Source organism: Vidua chalybeata, chromosome 20 (assembly GCF_026979565.1).
Source record: "Vidua chalybeata isolate OUT-0048 chromosome 20, bVidCha1 merged haplotype, whole genome shotgun sequence".
In the NCBI taxonomy this organism is placed as follows: domain Eukaryota; kingdom Metazoa; phylum Chordata; class Aves; order Passeriformes; family Viduidae; genus Vidua; species Vidua chalybeata.
In genome coordinates this window covers 9,524,851-9,546,165 of record NC_071549.1, presented here as the reverse complement: position 1 = coordinate 9,546,165, position 21,315 = coordinate 9,524,851, and the positions used below count along the sequence as shown (strand labels likewise).

Here is a 21,315-nt window from a genome sequence, read left to right as displayed (position 1 = left end):
AAGAACCAAAGCTGTGCTCATGCTTCCCACCACCTGAGCAGCTTTCCTGCACTTTAACAACACAGACACATCTCTAAATTTCCTTTTATTAATATCTTCAACCCCATTCTCCCAAGAGACCCTCCCAGAGCATTACTGTCCTGAACATTTAAAAAATGTTTTGTGTGCAGGACAATCACCCAAATTGCTGGATCAAAGTTCCACCGGTTTCAGTTCTCTGTTTCATGTCCAGTTTAAAACTCCTGTGTTTTTAATTTCACAAATTCCTGAAGGCCTCTCACTCCTCAGATATGAAAAACCATTATTTACAGCATGCAGAGCACACAGCCCAGCTCCAAGGCTCCAAATGATCTGTTTCAGGGACTGAAAGGCTGAAAACCCAGGCTTTTAGCTGCCTAATGACTTTGCCTGCCTCTCCCCATCCTGAAGCCAGGGATTACAAAGCATCCCTTGACTCAAATCCCAATTTTGGCCCAATTTTCAAGCTCACAGATTTGATGCTGCAGTGCCTGAGTATGAATGCTACAAGTACATCATAATTTGTACTCAAATTTTGAGATGAGTTCTGATGAGAAGCCATCAAAAACCAATTAGGAGTCTTCCATTAATTTTATTTCACCACCTGGAAACCAAAAACTGCTCTATAACCATCATGAGTGTTAAAAGAGATAATCAGCACCAAAATTGTGTCTTTAAGGACAGATTTTTTTAAAAAATAAAATAAAACCCAGGCAGAAGACATTTGAAACTCCAGAATCTCTATTTGTGACCAAATCAGTAATTTAATCCTTAATACTGACCTGAAAGGGATATAAAGGTACAAGTTAGCACAGAACATAAAATTCTCAATATTTTATACTATTTCAAACCAATTGTGAAAGATACATTTTTTTGTTTAATCTTAGGGGCTACCAACTCTCAAAGCATCCAGAAAACACTCAAAAATTCATGCTGAAGACAGGCCTTAAGCTCTGGGCAAATCAGACCCCTCCTTTTCCACTGCAAATTCTCCTCTAAGCCTTAAACACCCACATAAAAAGCCAACTGTTTACAGAAGTAAAGTAGTATCATCCTCTTTGCCAAAATTTAGAAAAAACAGGGGGGGAAAAAAAAGAACGGAGAAAAGATTAAGCTGAGGAAAAGGAACTCTGCCAGAGTGTAAAACCTTCAGCAATGCAACACTTCAGCACTCACATTATCTAAATAAAACTGGGGGACTTGCACGCTGCCTCTGAGGTCAACAGCTCTGAGGATGCCAAAAATAGAGGCTGTGACTAGAAATGACATGGAGCAAGAGATCATTTGAAAGGTCTGCCTAATCTGTGTCTCTCTACCAATAATATTTTGATATCTCTCTCAAGAAAGGGGCAATTCTCTAAAAGAAAATAACTTTTTCAACTTGCACATGTGTAGGATGGTATTATTATTTTGTTTTTTAGATATATACACATGGATGTATGTTTATATCCATGTTGCAGATTTTGATTCTGGTTATTTTTCAGCTCATTCATGCATCTGTTATGAACAAATTTATTTTTAAGAGCTTGTAAAGATTCATCTCTAGAAAACAAAGTAACAGCCAATGGAATCTCAAAGGAACCAACAGCAAGTGCATCTCTGGAGTAAATAAAATCTGTTATTGTGTTCTTATTACAAATTCCCAGTCTTTTAATTGCCCAAATTTACATCTGGATATTTAGGTTTGATAGGATATTTGACTTCCAAGTCACCTACCAGGTATTAATAGGGTTGGGAGCACGTCACAGCCCAGCACACCCCTGACCACCCACAACCCAAGTCTGGAAAACCATTTCCAGGCAGAGAAGGTGCATTGTGACATTGCATAAAAAATGGGAAGCAATTCAGTCAACTCCATAAATACTTGTGTGTGCACAGCAGCATCCAGCTGCTCATTATCCACTGCTTTTGGTTTCCCAGGAAAACAGCAATCCACAGCTCACCTCAGCAACTTTGGGAGGGACCCCATCACCCAGCACTTCCCTGATGAAGCACTGCTGGGTCATATAATAGGAGAGGCCACAAGTTCTCTTGAAAGCATCTTTGAGCCTCTTCAGTTCTATGTCTGTAACTGAGAACAGAGGAAAGAAATAAAAAAAAACTGGTCAATAAAGATGTTACAGAAAGATAATAGCTTAAAGAATCTCAAAATCCTCCACTCCTTATGTTTACCTTTACAATAAAAAGACACAAAGGAATTAAATGCATGATTTCCCCTAAAGAGTGGGAAAATGAGATCGAATAATCTAATCTTGCTTGAAAAGAGACAAAGGAAGCAGACCTGTGGTTACCATCAATGTGAACAACAGCTCACTGCCTAAGTTTTCTGACTACAATAGTGGATTGTAATTTGTTCTAAATTCAGCACCATTCTTGTCACACAAAGGAAAATGAGGCAGCTTTATGATCAATTTTGCATTGCACGTAAGCCAGGGAAATTATCTGCAACCAACAGTGGTGAGTATTATTAAGAGCAGCTCCAACAGCATCTTTCAAGCAGTTTCATCTATTAACCAGTCAGCTTTTCTGTTTTAAAACAAATAAAATACTTTGTCACCACTACAAGTTCATGAGACAGTGCAGTGAGGTGTGATTTAATAGGAAAAAATGTTGGACTACATGTAATTCTTCACCCAAGATCCCCTTGCACAGCCAAAACCTGCTTGCCAGCTACACCTGTTCAAACTTGTTCACAACTGCAAAGGTGGAAAATGTGATGACATCCCACTCATCCTGGCCTGGGAGCTCCCTGGAAAGCAGTGCTGCCTTCAGATTTTACGAGCACAAAGCAACTTTCTTAGAAAGTGTTTAAGAAGGGAAGGATCTCGTGGAACAAAACAAGCCCTCTGCCCAAAGCCAAGCTGTAAGGAATGGCACAGGACCCCCTGGAAGCTCCTGAGTGGTGCAGAAAAAGCAATTTACCATGCAGAAGCCCAGGGAAATGATGCTGCACACGGGAGCTGTGTCACTGTATTTATAGCAAGGCATTTTCCTTACCCTGCTATCACAAGCCAGACAGAAACAACACTGCCATGGCCAAAGGCTTGTCGAGCTTTTTGTCAGCCAAAATAAAACAGAGCACTTGAGGGCTTAATCCAGCACTCAGTAAAACTTCTGCTCTTCAGTTAATTCATTCATCAAAAGCAAAAATCAATCCTTAAAAGTAAATCACATTAAAACACTCTTCCCTAATTTTAATCCGAGTCAACACTGAAATAGAAGTTGACTCCACTTAACAATTGTGTAAAAACAGAAATTGGGTTATGTTTCCTCTCAAATTTTATTACAGATTCTGGGTACTTCTAACCATAAAGAAAAAAAAATCAAATTATCTAAGAGATAAGCCTCAAGTGTGACCCACACAGCACCAGAGCTATCAATTAGCACAGTGGTGATTACCATTAACACGTATCTTGTTTGACTAAAACGAGCCTGCTGTAATTACATGGCAGAAGAATGCTGGTCTCATACTGTTACCTGGCCTATAAGGTGTTTAAATTCCTTTCTTTCACATTAACATCTACCCAGATGGTGCCTTTAGAGGGGGTGCTTTGATGAACACCCAAACCAGGAGGAGATGAAGGAAGTGTTTCACCTCCTATCACCTTTAAGTCACTACAGCAAATCTCCAGGCACGGGGACATCTCCCCACATTTAACGAGGGTTGGGATTGCTCAGGGATCACGGGAAGGGGAAGCTCCTGGCTATGGAATTTTGGCAAAGCAAAGCAAACAACCTGGATCTTAGACTAAATCTAACAACAGTTCTGGGATGAAATTATTCTCATTTTTTGCAGTTTTTATATGCCTGCTCACACACACACATATCTTTAACAAAAATAAACTCTGTGCTCCGCTTTCTTCTCCCTCTCTTAATTCTTTGATCTCCTCACCATTAAATCCCATCTGGTTTGGGGTTATTTGGCAAAAGTTTCTATACAAACATTTGCTAAGCTGATGCTTGCAGCACCCCTGACTGCCCAGTGTGCACTCCAGGCAGTGCTCAGGAGTAGGAAAATCCCATATAAATGTATCTCCCATAATCCATGGGAGTGACTGGAGTGCCAGCCAAGGTGAGGAGAAGGTTGGGAACAAGACTTGTCAAGCAACACTCCCAAGATCTTCAAAAAGAACTGCACTATCAGTGTATTTAACAGGGGTGATAAGTTGATACTGCCAGTCCATGTTACATTTCAAAAGCAAATTATTATTGCCAGAACCCACTCAGTATTATTGTTTGCATACAGAAACTACAGAAAAGGTCATGGAATAACAGGAAAGGTAATTACTTCCATTCCTTCCCCAGGAGCCATTAAAATGACTGATGCTGCCCATTTAAAATCATCTGCAAAGCTTTGTAAAGATAAGTTCATTATACATTTAGATCCATGCACATGAAAGTACAACTGAAATGAGCAGAGTATAAATCAAAGATACTATCAATGTTTACTATGAGTCTGGAAGGCAAAATATTTGAATTCAAAATCCCAACACCAAAGCACCAATTATTCAACAGAGATAGAGCACGATGGCGTTTTGAGAGGAAATAAAACTAAGTCTTCAATTATTAAAGGAACATTTCTAGAAGCAATACATCTATTACTATAATAACTATAATAATTTCAGAAATTAGAACGCTCACATCCCCAGAAGCTGCCTTTTCTCTCTCAATTCCACAAGCCCAACACACAGGAAGCATCAGAGAACACAGAGGGGTTTTTCATCCTGCCTTTAGACACCAGCCTGTCTCCTACACTGACTGAAGTCCTTTCATTAGGAATATTCACTTTTTCCAAAGGCACAGATTCCCCAAACACTTCCAGGAGCCAGTTGTCTACAAACACCTCTGAGAAGGAGAATTCACAGGCTGCTGTCATTAGGCACAGGAGACAGACACCACACTGTGGGGAGCACCCTTGTATTCACAGCCTGACAGGGGAAAACAGACACTGACAACTTCCCAGGAGGAGTCTGTGGTAGTGAACACAGCAAAAACCATCTTCACATCCCACCTGCCACTAACAGGTGGCACAACCTCAATATTATTGCAGGGAAAACGACTCAACTGGAGCTGCACATTTCATTCTTTACACCTCCAGAGCACACAGGTGACCTTTTGACTGTGAGGTTGATTCAAGGTAACAAAACCACGTTTCAACACTTAAGATACCCTTACAAATCTACCTGGCCACTTCCAAAAAGCACCAGTGAAACAAAGTCCCAGCCTGTCACTGTGCCTGTGGTACCTTTGCTAACACAAAGCTCCTGTGCCACCTCAGCTGGAAGGTTTCCAGCAAAGCTGCAGACAGTTGAACAGGAGATTAGTGCTGCATCCAACTCTCCAGGGAATATTCCAGCTCCAGTTTGTTTAATAAAGTTTAAATGAAACCACGCAACCTCAGCTAAAAATGTCACCCGGCTTAAAGTAATTGTAACAAACCTTCAGCTCACCAACTGCTGAGGGTATTTTTAGTTTCCCAGTGTTACTTAAACTTCAGGCTGTTTATATGGATGGACTAGTCCACATTTTTTGTTTTAATTCCCATCTATCCAGGTAATGAAATGTGTAGTGCCTTCCAAAACTGGCCCCTGCTGGAAACCACCTCCTTCTGCTCTGCTTTCACATATTTGTCACCAAGTCATCCTGGAGTTTTCCTTTTGGGCTAAAACTCTATCTGAAACTCAGATTATGCAAGTCCAACTCTAGACTTAAACCTTGTTTTGCCATCCCTGTAAAATTGTTCAAACCAAGCTGGAGGAAATCAACCCTTCCAGTGGAGCTTTGCAAGTTTTGCTGCCACATTTCTCCATTCATTTTAGAACCTCTATTCACTTGAGAATTTTTTTTTTTTCTTTCCACATCCTGTAGCTCTAATCCCACCCCCACCTTCTGGGAAGGCTCTAAAATACCCTGGGAGCAATGTAGGGTTTGGGGTATGGCACCACCTCTGTCCCCTCCAAAAATCACAGTGAAAGGACAATTTTTGACAACAAAAACTGGGCAGCAAATACCTTTCTCAGCAAAAGCTGCTCTGCTGTTACCAGGCTGCTAGTGAAAATTATTAAGAGTCATCATAAAAATATAACTGCATGGCTAAATACAAGTAATATTGATATTTCTGCTTTTCCACGTCCTGTTTTGGAAAAAGACAGAGGAGAAAATGGTTACATCAAAGCCAATTCCTCACTTCTCAAAGTACCTACACTGCATATTCTGTGATACTTCCTTAGAGGCCTCTGAATCTGAGCTAAGGTTTGCAAAACTTACCTCAATAAAGTGTTTTATTCAAATGCTGTAAGAAGGAACTCAAAATCTTCCTTAATTTTACATATTTTTGATGATGTAACTATTGAACATAAGGAATAAAAGAACTGCCACACACTCTGCTTAAAGGTTAAAAGGAGTGGTTGGTCAGGCCTAGTGGAGTTATTACAGCTTAGAAAAAAATTATTATACACCTTACCTGTGATATATGCATCAAGAGCAAACACAATAAAGGTAATTAAAATTCCTATTTAATATTTATTTACAAAGTCAGGCCAGCCACAAAAACACCTTCCCTTACAATACTTTCCCCCCATCCTTCCAAATTAAAGCACACTTGTGTAAAATGCTGAGAAATAGAGGCTGAGACCCAAAACACAGCTTTCCAAAGCAGCCACTTGGCTGATGGAGCAAAGGTGACAAATAAAAGCATTTGAACTCTTAGTACTGCCTGAGACATGCAGGCAAGAGACACTTAACCTCTCCATGTCTTGTCTCAGCTCTGAAATGGATATAAACCCCAGGCTGCATCAGCCAGATATGTGATAAATGAGCTCAGATATTCTGTAAAAGCACTACAAGCTACTACTAAAAAGCTGATTTAATCAGTGAAAAGGGCAGAACTCCAAGTGTTTAACCGAGGGGAAGGTGGAATTAATCTGTCCTGGCTACTATAAACTGACCAATTAACATCAGGTAGAACTAATTGGACACAGAAACAGCTCCAGAATCACAAAAGCTCCCTGCAAACCATCACTGCCATTAGGAGGAGCAGCAGTAACCACAGCAAAAAGCTGATCTTTGTCCCAAAAGCCTGAAATACTTCATTTGACTACGTGAAAATAAAGGATTTATTCTGGTTCACAGGTTCTCAGCACAAAACCCAAACCAGCCCAACCAAGGGAGAAAACCACGATGTATCAACAATGCTGAAAGTCAAAACAGGAAACAAAACCTTGCATAAGCAGGAAGAGAAAACACAGGATAAAAAGGTCAGTCAAGGTGAAGGGTCAAGAACCTTTCCAGCTCATCTGAGTGAAGCACTGGAAATTTCCCCTAGAAATGGAAGCATCAAAATGCCCCCATTACCTCCAAACACACCCCAAAATCTGAATTTCCAATGTCACCACTGGGTGAAAAGCAGCTTGCTAAGTCAGTGCCTTAAAAAACAAAATCCCACCAGCCCTGCACATCACAAGTACACAAAGCAAGCAATAATTTGCAACCATCAGCATAACATTGCATTTATTCTTTACTAAAAATAACCAAACCTGAATTCTAATAAAACTGACAACTTGCTCATCCTTCAGAAAGCAAGAAAAATTCACCTGCCTCAAGTTCTTCCTTACTTCCAGCTTGTTTTTTTTCATAATTCTAATATTTTGATTTTTAAGTGACAATTTTAGAGGTTCAATATCAAACTCACAGGGCATATAATTCTCTAACCAGACAATTATCTTCCCTGTAATCAGTCGCTCAATATTTCCCTTAGGAATCCTCATCCTAGTTATACATGGAAATTTTATTACTTTTTTCATTAGTCTTTATTGTGACTTAATGGCTGTGGTTATGAAGTTGTCAAGAACCAAAGCAATTACTAAAAAGCTTCAAGGAGGTAAAATGTGCAAGCGAAAGTAAAGTGTGTTTGGGAACAACCCCAAATTGGAGGAACCAACTGCAAAATACAACTGAGATAAATGAAGCAGCTATGACTAAAAAGTCAACCACCACACCCACACACCCTTGCTAAAAAGGAATCCGTTTGGGAATATTTTGGGAGAAAACACAGACTAAAAATTCCTGCCTTCCCTAATGGAAAAATGAATCCACTCCTAAGGAATCTTTCATGACTGGAATACCAGAAATGGCACCACTCAGTTTACACAGGGCACCTCCATAAAGGCTTCACACATTTACCACTAACAGGAATTTAAGGATAACAACACCACGGTTTGGGTATTAAAAAAAAAAAAAAAAATGGAATTATTCAATCCAGCTGTATTTTTTTCCTCCCACCTATTCCTTGGTTTTGGTAGCAGTGGCTCATCCTGTGGATAAAGCTTTCCCTGGTTCTATCAGACCTTCCCCTAATGCATATCAAAGGTTTAACATCTCCTGTGCAGGGAGTGCAAGGAGATTTAGTCATTACAATAGGATTTGCCAATTTTCTGTAACAAGAATTCTTAGCATTTATGTGATGCTTTTAATCTTCAAAGAGCTTACTCCTCACAGTCCCCATTCCCCTAAGAATTCCAGCATTCCCAGCCAGTTTTATCCCTCTCTATTTCCATCATGGCACAATGCTATTTAGATTAACTCTCCCAGTAAGCCCAGTGTGGAGAGGAACTGGTACACAACAGCCAGTGAAATAATAATAATAATAATAATAATAATAATAATAATAATAATAACAATAGCAGTGAAATAATCCTCCCACTATCTGAGCATGGAAATCTTATTGGCCATATTTTAGATCCTCAGGAATTAAAGGAGCTCCCTGGTCCATCCATATGAGCCATGGGATAAATGTGAAAATTCACAAAACTTGGCAGATGAGCAAAACCTATTTTATCATTTTTACAACAGCAAATTTAAGCACAATAAACTGCAATATTATATATTAGGGACAAAAAGGGATTCCTGTTATCAAGTAAAGAATTGGTGAACTCATTCTCCAGGAGCAATTCCTAACCCTGGATCATCCCAGGATGTCACCTTTCCCACCCACTCTGCTGGCTGGAAAAAGGGGCAAAAGGGGGACAAGTTTTAAATGGTTTTTAATGGTTTTAAACAGAGCACACATCATCTTGAGCAGCAGCATTGAGAATCCTGAACTACTCTCCAAAAGATAACATGGACTAAAAATAAATCAGGAGTCTGGGATGTCCATCTTCACCTGAGCTCCCAGTATTTGCTTTCCCTTTCCACTGCCATAGCTGTGGTTTGTCCATGATTTCCCAGATGAATGTTTTAGCTCTCAATCTTTCCAGCATTTAGAATTAACGTTTAGTCCTGCTTAGATTAGAAACTAAACTCTGCTTTTCTGAGCTGTCCCTTCATCAGTTTTCCTGGCAAACACACTGAAAGTTTGTGTTGTTATAGGTGAGCAGAGCAGCTTCTGTCACAATTCAAAAAAAGCTGCTTCTGCTTTATTGCCACCACGAAAATCATCGAGACATTTATGCTTGTTAAGATTCACAAAATTACAATATAGAACTCATTTCCAAGAAATAAACACCCTGCTAAAATGAAAGGCAAGTGCCAACTATGTAAATGCAAACACCACATAAGGACCGTGCTACAAAATAAATTGAAATATAACAAATATTTCACATCCCGTCTCCCAGCAGTGCCAAAGATACTAAATGCTGCTGTAATATGAATTGTTCTTTAAATAAAAAAATATAGTCTAAGCCTGAAAGTTAAACAGAAGCTACAACTTCTACATAGGAAGGCAGAGCTTCCCATCACCTTCAGTGAGGATGAGAGGCAAGGCAGGAGTTCTAATTTGGGATTGCTGGCATAGTTTTGATCAAATATTCACTCCAGCATTGGCCTCTGGCAGCTAAAAGAGCCAAATCTAGTAAAGCACAGCACTTACATACTATGACACGAATAATAAAAAATTCAGATAATATTTATACATTGCTACATCTTAATTTCTGAAGTCAGAGGAAAAACATGACTCACTTGCAAGGCAAGTGTCCTGGCACAAGCACTCCACACGTGTGTATTCACACGGCCAAGAGAAGGCTCTCTGCTTCCAGCCTTCCTATTCCCAGCTCTTGGGGACACATCTGTCTAAAATATCATCTCAAACTCAGCTGTAAAGGGCATATTTTAGTGTCAGGTCCCAAATTTCTGTCTCCTGTTGTGCTGTTACAAGCACATAATGACAAGCTTGATATACAACCTGTGAAAAATACCAGCACCATCACAAACACAGACACTGGACTAGGGAGAGAAGAAATAAAATAAAAACCACCATGTGCTTAGTTCTGGGACCCCATTACATGGTTGGTAGAACACCAAGAACTGAATCAGAGCTTTATTTTTTAACAGACAATAGCAAACAATTAGCATTACTATTTCCAAACTCCATTGCCACTGCTGCATCTCCTGTTAAGAGAATCCTCAATGAACATGCCAGGATTCATATTTAGGATTATCCTGAAAGATGCCATGCTAGTTTTACATGAGAGAATTCCTCAGTGCAGATATTCAGCATTATTCCTAAGGCCCTCCATGGGAAGGGTGAAACAGCACATTTAGGTGCACCCTGGGCCAGCTGCAGGGGAAAGCAGCTCCCAGTCACTGCAGGGCCACTGAGCAGCTCGGAGGGATGGGATGGCTCCAATTCCAGAGATTGCTGTGAACACACTGCCCATTGTTCACAGAGACAGAAAAGGTGTCAGAATGACTTCACACCAAAGAGCCCCAGTGCCCTGAATGGAGGCAGCAGCTGGAAGCTCTCCCTGAATCCCTGGAGAGACTCACAAGACATCCTCAAGGACATTACAGTCTCTATTAGCAGCAGTACATTTACATAATAAATTATGAACGTTTTATGATTTTATATTTATCAAATATTTTCTATTCTGCTTTTTAATCTCTAGCCCTGTAACACTGTGGCCTCTGCAGATATTCATCCTGTGTTCTGCACTGGAATTAGTGCATGTTGTGGTTTCTTCCTGCTCCACCCTATCAACATTGCAATCTACTCATTATTTTTAAAATAACATTAGTTCTCACAACATATTTACTCCACAATTCTTTAACCAAGGTGATCAGAAGACAACACTGAATTGCAGGCAACAAAAAAAAAAAAAGTGGGGAATTGGTTAATGGCAAAAAGATCAATTATAGTTCTTTAGGCAAAGACAAATCATGGTGTTAGCTGCAGGATTGGAAAACAGGGACCACAAAGCTCTGACAATACTGTTCCACTGATACCAGCCCTCCCTAAGATCCTGCCACAACACAGACCAGGCTGCCCTGACTGCACCAACTGCTGCTCATTCCTCCTAAAGCACTCCTGTTTCAGCTGTACAAAGTGCAAATCCACTTTTTCAATTTTTAAACTGAAATCCAGGATTTAACTGTATCACATCACGAGGGAAAACGTGCTAGAAATCTTGACAAGACTAGGAAATTTCCAGAGTAAGATTTTGCTTCTGGATAACACCTAACAGCTAGAAACAGGGATTGAAAAGAAGTGCTTCTTCAGCCCAAAATACATTCATGATGCCACATTCAAGTTCATTTTTAGAACAAATTCAATCTGCAAAACTCAAGTTCTCATAATTACTATCCCAATACTTTCAGTTCTTTCCCCCCCACATCCACAGACTTATTCAATCTGGTACTTCCTGTTCTGTTTAGGGCTCTGTGTTTCTTCCACTTTTTTATTTCATTCAAGGTCTCAAAATTTTAAAGGAACAAATTTTGCAAACTAATGGAGTAAAATTAATCTTCTGAAACAATTCCAGCATCTGAAGGGAGCTAACAAGGAAGCTGAAGAAGGACTCTTCATCAGGATCTGTAGTGGCAGCAATGGGTTCCAACTGGAAGAAGGCAAGCTTAAATCAGATAGAAATTCCCGTTAAAATATTTCAGCTCAGGAATCTGTCACAAACCCTGAGCACTGCCATTGTCACCAGATTTGAGATAAGGAACATCTATTCAAAACACAAAAGAAACATAAGCATCCATTCTATATTAAACACTTAACATGAAATTAAACTGTGAGTGGATGACAACTGAAAGACCAGCTAACAAAAAGAGAGATATAATGTGAATAAAATCACTGATTTTGAGGAAGAATTCCAAAGGGCTTGTAGTAAGTTTTATTTTGAAAGGATGAAGCCTACATTTTAATACAGAATGTAATTCTCTCTTATTTTGGCCCAATGACATTGCCTCTCATAGCTTGTGGGCCCAATTCAGACTCTAAGTGAAACAGCTTCAAAGGATTTGGACATTAAAAAAAAAAATCAAAATAAAGGTTAGAGATTCCTTTTGCCTCTGTAGCTGCTGCTGGAAGCAGTGCCTGGCTCAGAGCAGCTCCCACTGCCCAGCCCTGTGGCTGCAGAGCCTGACCAGGAGGAAGTCAGAGCTCTTTTTAAGGTACAGACTGTCTCAGTGACTATTTAAAACCACTCCAAAAGTCAGAACCGCAGTGTCTGACAAAGCCAGACGTTCTTTCTGCCCATCTCAGTCTGCCCAGTGTTTCCCACCACGAGGGAGGGCTGTAAAATGTATTATTTTTCAGGAGCATCCCTGTGCCAGGAGCTCTGGTTTGCAGAGAACTCCATGGTGGGCACAGGAACAGAAACAGCTCCTTAACAGCACCATTAATACCTTGTTTTGCCCTAAATAAATCCCATAGGAAGCACAGGTCGCCTCAAAACCACATTTCCATGGGATGGGAGAGGCTTGGCCTGGTTAGTGACAGGTTAAAAGAGGATTTGAACACGCTGGAGGATCAGGGCATGTCACTGCATCTGCCAGCTCACCCTACCTGTGACAGCTGAGCACTCCAGGGGAGGCAACAATTCAGTGAGGAATTATTTCAGGGCTTGCACCGGTCCCACGTTAAATAACATTTATTCAGTGGGAAATAAACCCTGGTCACTACAAAGTGCCTGATTAGCACCTGCCCAAACCTTTCTCAGCCAGCTCCTTATATTCAACACCAAATAAAGGCCCTGTTGCAAAAGTTACTCTATTTTTATAAGAAAAATGGTTTTGTTAAACTTTTAGATTATTAAACCAAGAGTTTCACATCTCTAGGACTTAGGCACATGCCAGTAATACACTAAAGTAATTAAGGAATTGCCTTTAATTGCCATTCTAATGAATTAATTAGTAGGCTACATAGAGAAATTCTGATTGATTATAACTTGCATCAGTTTTTAAGCAGATTTGGTGAACTACTGCAAAACCCACATGCAGACACGTTCAGTGTCAAACCAAGATCTGAACTCCGTTTACAGCCATTAAAAATCAGAAATGCAGAAGAGATTTTACATCAGTTTAATAAAGCAGCATTTCAAAGTGATGCACTTGCCAAATAAGCCCCACCTGCAGGGACCATGTCAGCCCTGCTCAGCTGTAAATACAACCCCATAAAATCCCCATTTCTCAGAGGTGTTCAAATTCATTATATAAAAAAAGAAATGAAAACTACTACTAGACAGCTCAGCTGCAAACATTAAAGCTCCACAGCCTATGAGATATGGAGTCATCACTAACAAAGGTAAGGTGTCCCCAAAGAAATCACAAAAGAAAGTGTGCATTAGGATTTTGCCACTCCTTTTAGGCAAGCAGGGAATTTTATTCCAGTAAGTGCTAGCAATAATCCAGCATTCAAAGTTTGGTGAATTAGGCCCTTTCAAACTCTTAGGCAGAATCTACCTTAATGGATTTTTCTTCTACATTCATCTTTGCCCAAAGGCTTCATTGTCTCATTATGTAAATGACCTTTTCATATGAAAATTAAATGTTAAAGATGCTTTTTGTAGTTCTTCAATACTGCAAATATCACATGGACATTCACAATAATTCAGACTAAGTACAACTTATAGAAAAAGCACCTGCTTCAAGGAGTGGAACAAATTAAGAAATAACTTGTTTTGAAATGACTAAGAATTGAAAGTCTTAATTAGAATTAACCCACAGAACTTTCTTTACTATACAGAAACTCAAAGTAGGAAACCATCAGGCAAAGAGGAGCCCTAAAGGAGGCCCTAAAAAGCCCAGCTGGGCAGTTCTGGTTTACATCAGGCTTGGAAATAACCAAAGTCAGTGGACAGAAAGAACTCTGCTGTTTGAAAATGCCACATTTGTCCTACCCTTCCTCCATCAGCTTTCTGCATGCTCACAGTATTTAGAACTTCTTGGACCAGAACAGAGCAGGATTATTTTAATAATAATTAATAACTAAGTAATGGAGATGTCATAAGAGCTCTGGACTCATCAGACCTCCCATATGGCAAATGATTTATAGCAATGTATGACTTCACAACCTAACCAAAGATACACTCAATTTTCAGAAGACAGTGACACTTCTTGAATGACAGATATAACATCAGGGTTTTTTAAATACAGAAGAACCCTACCCAGTCCTACCTCAAAGCAGGAGCTGTACAATAATCCTAATTTACAGAACTCAATAGACACTTCATGCCTCACCTCATCACATTACTTGTTAATGCTATGTTCTTTTTCATTCTCACAGGCTTGCCATCCCTTCAGAGGCCTATTTTTTTAATCTGATTTCATTTTTTTGAGTACTAAAGAACTGAATGCCTTACTTATTTTATGAAAGGAGACAGTGGGCCGAGCTCCCTTGAGCAGAGCAAAGGGGTGAGGTTTGTTTTACTCATTCCTGCCACAGTGCCAGCAGCCAGAAAGCCTGAAACTGTTACAAGTCAAGTAAACAGGATTCAAAGTAGTCCCCTCTTATTTTTTTTTCTTTCACATTTCATTAGAGATGCTTCATCTCACACTGAACAACTTCCTAGTTTCTATTTTTGTCCTTTTTTTTTTTTCCCCTCTGTAGGACACTGTCAGGTAGATTTAGGACTTCATCAAAACAAGACTTCACAAAATTCAAGCTGAACAGAAATATTTTATAGAATCTATCAGGTTGGAAAGTATCTCAGGAGGTCACTTGGTTCACCCTTGTGCTTAAAACTGGGTCAAGGCTGAACTCAAACCAGCTTCCGGAGGGTTTTGTCCAGGCAGAGCTTGGAAATCTCTAAGGATGAAAGTTCAACAACTTTCTCTGGGCATGTATATTTTTTAAAAAGCCTGGTGTTACAGGAGGGAAAACTAGAAACTGATTAGAAACTATAAAACAACTGATGTCATTGATTAAAATCCAAGAAATAAAGCTCAGGTTTATGACCTGTGAGATACACAGGCGTATAATCTATAATCCAAATAAATGTTTTGAGGACTCAGTTTCAGTCTACATCAAGATAAGAAAATGTATTACATATAGAATAGCCTGATAGTGGTCTTTTCACTTATATCAAGATATTTAACACTCAAAATGAGGATTTGTTCAGCTTATCCAGTGACCTCCAGCCCCATGGCTGGAATGATATCTATTTAAACTCCCCTGGCAGCTTTCCTCACTGCTTTGATTGGAATCTCCAGTAACACTCTGACAGGACAAAACTGCAGCTAATATCGCGAGCCTGCTCCTATTTAGAGACATGATTCACCTGAGAAGTGAGAAACCAGAGGATTCCCAACATTTACTGAATCATAATTCAACTTTTTGAGGTTTTTTTCCTTTAAGATGCTCAACCTTTTCTTATTTATGAAACACCTATGTTCTTAAATCCTCTTTTCTCAGACTTGCATCACACTCTGCACATTCAACACTTGTGCAATCCCCACGTTTCTGCCATGCTTGGGAACCATCTAAGAATTACTAAAAACCTACTAAAAGGATGCAATCATCTCCCACAGAACCACAGCACTTGCAGCAGCCCAAGCAGGAGGCAATATTTACCCCTAATTTGTAAGTTTTCAACTGGTATTTCATAAAGAGCCTCTAAAGACCACAAAAGGTATGTCAGGAAAGGAAATTTACCGTTAGCTGACTTAAGTTCACGCCACCAATGTTCCTCATTTCCAACGGGAAATAACTTGGGGAGTTCTAAGCAAGAGGCTGAAACCCCCTGAGTTCACTTCCCTCAACTTGGGGAAGGAACTGAGGTAAAGGAGAAAGTGGTGGCTGCAATTTAGCAGCTGAAGAATTACAGATTACAAACCAACTCTCATCCAACAGATCAAGTGCAGCTGTAGGGAGAAGGATTTGGGAGTGCTGGTGGGTGAGAGGCTGGACGTGCCCTGTGTCCTGGGCTGACCCCAGAGCGTGGGCAGCAGGGAATGGGGGATTCTGCTCTCTCAGGTGGGATCCCACCTGCAGAGCTCCCCCAGCCCTGAGGGGCAATCCAGAAGGACCTGGATCAGAGGGATGGAGCAGCTCTGCTGGGAGGAAAGGGTGAGGGAATTGGGATTGTTCAGCCTGGAGAAGAGAAGCTTTGGGGTGACCTAATTGCAGCCCCTGAGGGAGCTGACAGGAAACACAGGGAGAGACTTTTCACAAGGGCCTGGAGTGCCAGGAGAAGGGGAATGGCTTCACACTGACAGAGAGTGGATTAGATTGGACATCAGGAAGAAATTCCTCCCTGTGAGGGTGGTGAGGCCCTGGCACAGGTTGCTCAGAGAATTATCCAAGGCCAGGTTGGAGCAACCTGGTCTCATGGAAGGTGTCCATGGCAGGGGAGTGGAACAAGGTGATCTCTGAGGTCCCTCCCAACCCAAACCAACCCGTGATTCCAAGGAACATCTTCTCATCAGTTCATGGAAGTTTCAGTAGAATTCCCCAAGTCACTCCTGCCTTTGAAATACATGTTCAGCAGAGACTGCTGAGGTGCCCTCCCAAAACAAGCACCACAACTGAATGCCAGAGTTGTGAAATAATTACTGCTCTGTGAATTTGAGCGGCCACTTGCAGCTCTGCAGCTTTATAAACAGGAAGTGTGAAGCTCTGCATTCATACCTGCTTTCATCATATGACAGAGCCCTGAAGCCATCAAATACTGGCTGACATAACAAGCCTCGCTGCAGAATCTAGACTGTCTCCACAGTGGATTCTATTCAATCTGATAGCTTAAAAAAAAAGGCTGAGAGACTTGTAGGCATTTTCAGCACATGCCTCTGAAACTCAAGGCTCAGAAAAGCACAGGTTTGTACCCTTAGAAAATAACATATCCCAAAGAATCTTCACCTCCCTTATCATGGTCAAGCTCTGGTTTTCAGCTACGAGAGAAAATAAAGCAGAACAATCTTCTTTGTGGAATACAGGAAGAAGAGAATAAACTACTAAAATGGTTCCCTGACTGTTTTTCCTAAAAAGATGTCTGGGATTTAGAAAGTTAATTTCATAATCTGGAGTGATAAAAAGCAGTTTTCCATGGGCTGAAGGGCTGAGTCCATGGATTTGTCACCAGGCTGAGATCGACAGCCTCAACTAGATGATTATATATTTGCACAAGTTTTCCATCATCCTCTTGTCAGATTTATGACATCTGTACGCTTGAGGATGTTAATGATCAGACACTAGATAAATTTGCCTTGATTTAAATAAAACAAATGTAGCTATTTTTCAAATTCAATCAAGACACAAAAGGTCATTAGCAAGATTTATCCTCTGCCCATCACACATTAGTCATTACTGGCACACACTCACCAAGCTCCTTGTGGGTTAGAGAAGGTTTTTGTTACTTTGGTGCTCTCCAGTTGGTGCCATCTCAGAGACACACAACCGAGGGAAAAAACTGCCTTAAAAACCATTATTCCATGAGCTCTCCAGAGGGAAAACCTGTGGAATTGATACACCTGCAAATTTTGCCTCGCTGTTAGCTGGCATTTTAACTGCATGTACATTCTCCAATAACAGCACTATTTCTGTGCTTTCATTTTGCTTTTTTTCTCAGAGATCACTGAGCACAGGACCAAACACAATTAAATGGATTTATCAGCAGTCACTCATTTCTCCAAATTCTACGCTCACTGACCATGCTGATGTTGCAGCAGTTCCCCTTCTTCCATCCTGCACTCATGAAACAAAAATTGTACCTTGCTTTGAGCAGAAGGAAAACTCTGCCTTCCTCTCTGGCCCAAATTTGACAGATCCATGATTATTCACCAACATTTCTTTTAAGTGGTTCCCTGACTCAATATTTAGCATAGATAATTTAGCTGGGAATGGCCTGGATTACACCTGCTCTAAGTAGCATTCACAGAAACTTTGACTACAGATTCCACAGTTTCATAATTCACAAGTACCTACATAAATTGACGCTCAGACTACGATTATCCTCTCAAAGTTACTGAAGCAGAACACATTAACAGCCACTGGGAAATACAATCCATAGGGATCTGAAATAAACTGGCCACCAATACCACACAGGAACCTCTTTCCTAGAATTCTTATTAAAATATTCCATATACAACACAGGACAGTGCAGGAGCTGCTGTGCTAATACAGGAGCTAATACAATAGTGATAAAAAGTTCTTCTTTTTATCAAGTTTTATTGGCCCAAAGGCAGCCCTTTGAGGAACTGGGTGTTAAGACTGGCAGCGGAACTAAAAGATAAGGCAGGCTTTAGAGCACCATCTCCTTGGCAAGGCCAGAGCACCCAGACAGCCTGATGGACACAGTGGTAGGAGAGGAGTGGGAAATCAGGGATAAACATTGGAAAATCCACCAAAACAGGACACTGGCTGACTTGCAGCACTGTCATAAGCAGAAAATTGCTGTTGGAGCTTAGGTCTAAGAAGAAAGCAACAAGCTCGAGAGCCACAGTACCAGTTCATGCCACCACAAATTCAGTTTGATAAAATAACCGACAATTTTATGCTCAGTTTGGAACAAAGCACTTCTGACTTCACCTCTAATGACCTGCCCAAGGATTTCATCTCCTCACAAAGAATCCATCCTTGGAAGGAGGTCTGTGGGGTCAAGAATAGCTCTCCTCACTTCTCATTTCATACCTTTTCCACAGCAGCACCACTCTGTGCCTCTGGCTACTATAAATAAGATGACCACAATTGGCAAAATTCATAAAAAGAGATGTCTAAAATAGCATCCCTTGCTTTCCACTGCCAGGCTGCACAGGCAGACACAGATCTCAGGGAGGCTGATGAGACTCCAGTGACCTGCACTGGTGGACACGGGACAACTCCACCGTGCCCATCCACACGGCCACGTCACCACAGCAGTGTCAGCTGCCTGTGCCAAGGAAAAAGAGGAAAATAAACCAGCAGGACTGTCTCCTGTTCAAGGGTGGAAAAAGCCATCAGCACCAGGCCGCTCTGGCACTTTTGTCTCCTTGAACTGAAGTTACATTTTAGCTACAGTTATTTATATTGTGAGCCTTTAACCACAATTCCCCTCACCTTCACAACCTTTGGTTACTACCAAAATGGGATTGCAATAAATGAAACTGCTTAGAAGTCAGCCTCATTTTCTGAAGGTGACAAAAGCAGCATTTTTTCCAGATATTCCGAACAACTGAAATTCAAATTGGTGACTCAAAAATACGACCACAGCATTCTGAATGACTACCACAAGTACAGGTAACCAGTACTGATTACTCATAAAGAATTCCCAGCAGAAAAATCTGTACAAATACCACCTAATACAAAACTTTCTTGCCATTTAAGAACCAGGAAACAATGTTAGAGAAGGTGGATCTAATTGGAGATAAATATATTTGGCTTTCTTTTTTTAACATTTACGTTTATCCGTTATCTCTGTTTGCATCCACAGAAATGCCACAAGTACCAGCAAGGTTCTGTGGAAGTAGGAATGGTCTAACAAATAATGTTTTGATAACTGGCCTGTTTTATACATACAGTGATTCACTGGTTTAAGTAAATAACAGAGTTATTTAGCAAAACATCAATTTATAACAGAGTGCCTAAAACAACCTTTCTGCTCTCCTACAGAAAAACAGTATTGAAGGTCTCATATAGAGAAGAAAAACATCCAAAAAAAATAACAAAAAAGTATTATATTCACTGCACAGAAATAATTCATTATTAAGGAGAAATCAATCTTATTACTTATGAAGCATCTAGATCAACTGCCTTGATTTTGAAGCAATGTAAGAGTTTAAATTGAACTTTAAAATTCAAAACACTTGTTTTTTCTTATTTAGGAACTTTGGAATATACATCGTGACCAAACGACTGTATTCTCCACCAAACAGCTTATTTCAAACGCTTCCTGATATATTTAACTTCACACCTCTACCAAGCTGCATTTATAACTCCAGCTCTTCTAAAAATACGTGCACCAAAGCTTTCAAAGACTTCCTCCTATACTTTCACTAGCAGTGAAAATCCTTCAGGGCTGTTATGTTTAAAAGCTGTAACAAGCGACTTTGAATCATACGTTTGTTTCTCCTGCTCGACACTACGTTGCTCCATTTCCTATCTGACATGGCATCCTTCAGAGGCTCCACCAGAAAAAAAAATTAGAAAATATTTAACAACAACCCCATTTCACATCAATTTGTTTCTTTTTCAGTTAACACCCAGCGGTTCCTCCCAGTTCTCCCTTATCACTCCTGACATGCCTCTCACATGCAAGCAGGAATAAAAAGGGCAGCCATAGATTGCCTTGAGCTTATGAATTTTATCAGGGCTTTAAATATCAAACAGGTGAGCTGCTTTACCTGCGCTGCACCACGTGAACGCACAACAGGGCAACAATTACCAACACCTGTCCTCCCTGCAGACCATTTACTGCTGACAATTCCTGTCCCTCTTTGTCCTTGGACTTGGCTACCAGTTCCAGAGCCAGGGAGCTTCCAGGGTGTAGCTTGCCGTCGCCTTGGAGCCCTGCAGCTGCAAGCATTCACCATTCAGCTTGTTTATGTTTTCCCTTCGCTAGTTCCTCTTTAAATCCTCCGGGAGGACCCTAAACCGGGCTAAAAACAGCGACATCAAGCCCGAGCCACGCTCGCCACATCCATCTTGCCATGCGGAGCTGCAGATGCGTGATCCCCGAGCACGGGGAAGTAAACACGAGGAGCGGGGAGGGACGGCGGAGCCGGGAGCTGTGTGACAGCCCTGTCACACCGGGATGGCAGCGCTTCCCGATTTCTCCAGGCTGCCCGCGCACAGCCGGCCGGCCACAGGCGGAGGCCGGGCCGAGGGGCGGCGGGGAGGGGACGGCACCGGCGGAGGGGACCGGGCCCTGCCGGGGCCGCGTTAAAGAAGGGGAGAGAGGTAAAATAAATAAATAGATAAGGTAGATAAATAAATAAACGACGCGCTGGAGGGGCGAAGGGTGCGGGGAAGGAGCCCGCGGACGCCGCAAGTGCCTCCGCGCGGGGTCCGTCATGGAGGTGCCCGCCTCACCGCCCGCTGCCGGGGGGGGGGGGGGGGGCAGCGCGGGGCCCCCCACACCCCTTCCCCCCGCCAACCTCCCCGTCCCC

The 21,315-nt window shown here is 41.2% G+C and overlaps 1 protein-coding gene across 5 annotated transcripts in view; it reads right to left on the bottom strand.

Annotated features, from left to right (window-relative positions):
* Positions 1 to 21,315, bottom strand: part of USP32 (ubiquitin specific peptidase 32) — a 63,192-nt gene that overhangs the window by 41,764 nt on the left and 113 nt on the right. For 4 of the 5 annotated variants that reach the window (XM_053961279.1, XM_053961280.1, XM_053961283.1 and 1 more), the window contains exon 2: positions 1,962 to 2,089. In XM_053961279.1, the coding sequence (XP_053817254.1) occupies positions 1,962 to 2,089 (128 nt within the window). Of the gene's footprint in view, positions 1 to 1,961; positions 2,090 to 20,550; positions 20,934 to 21,315 lie in introns of those variants that run through there. The other variant, XM_053961282.1, reaches the window with a different exon arrangement.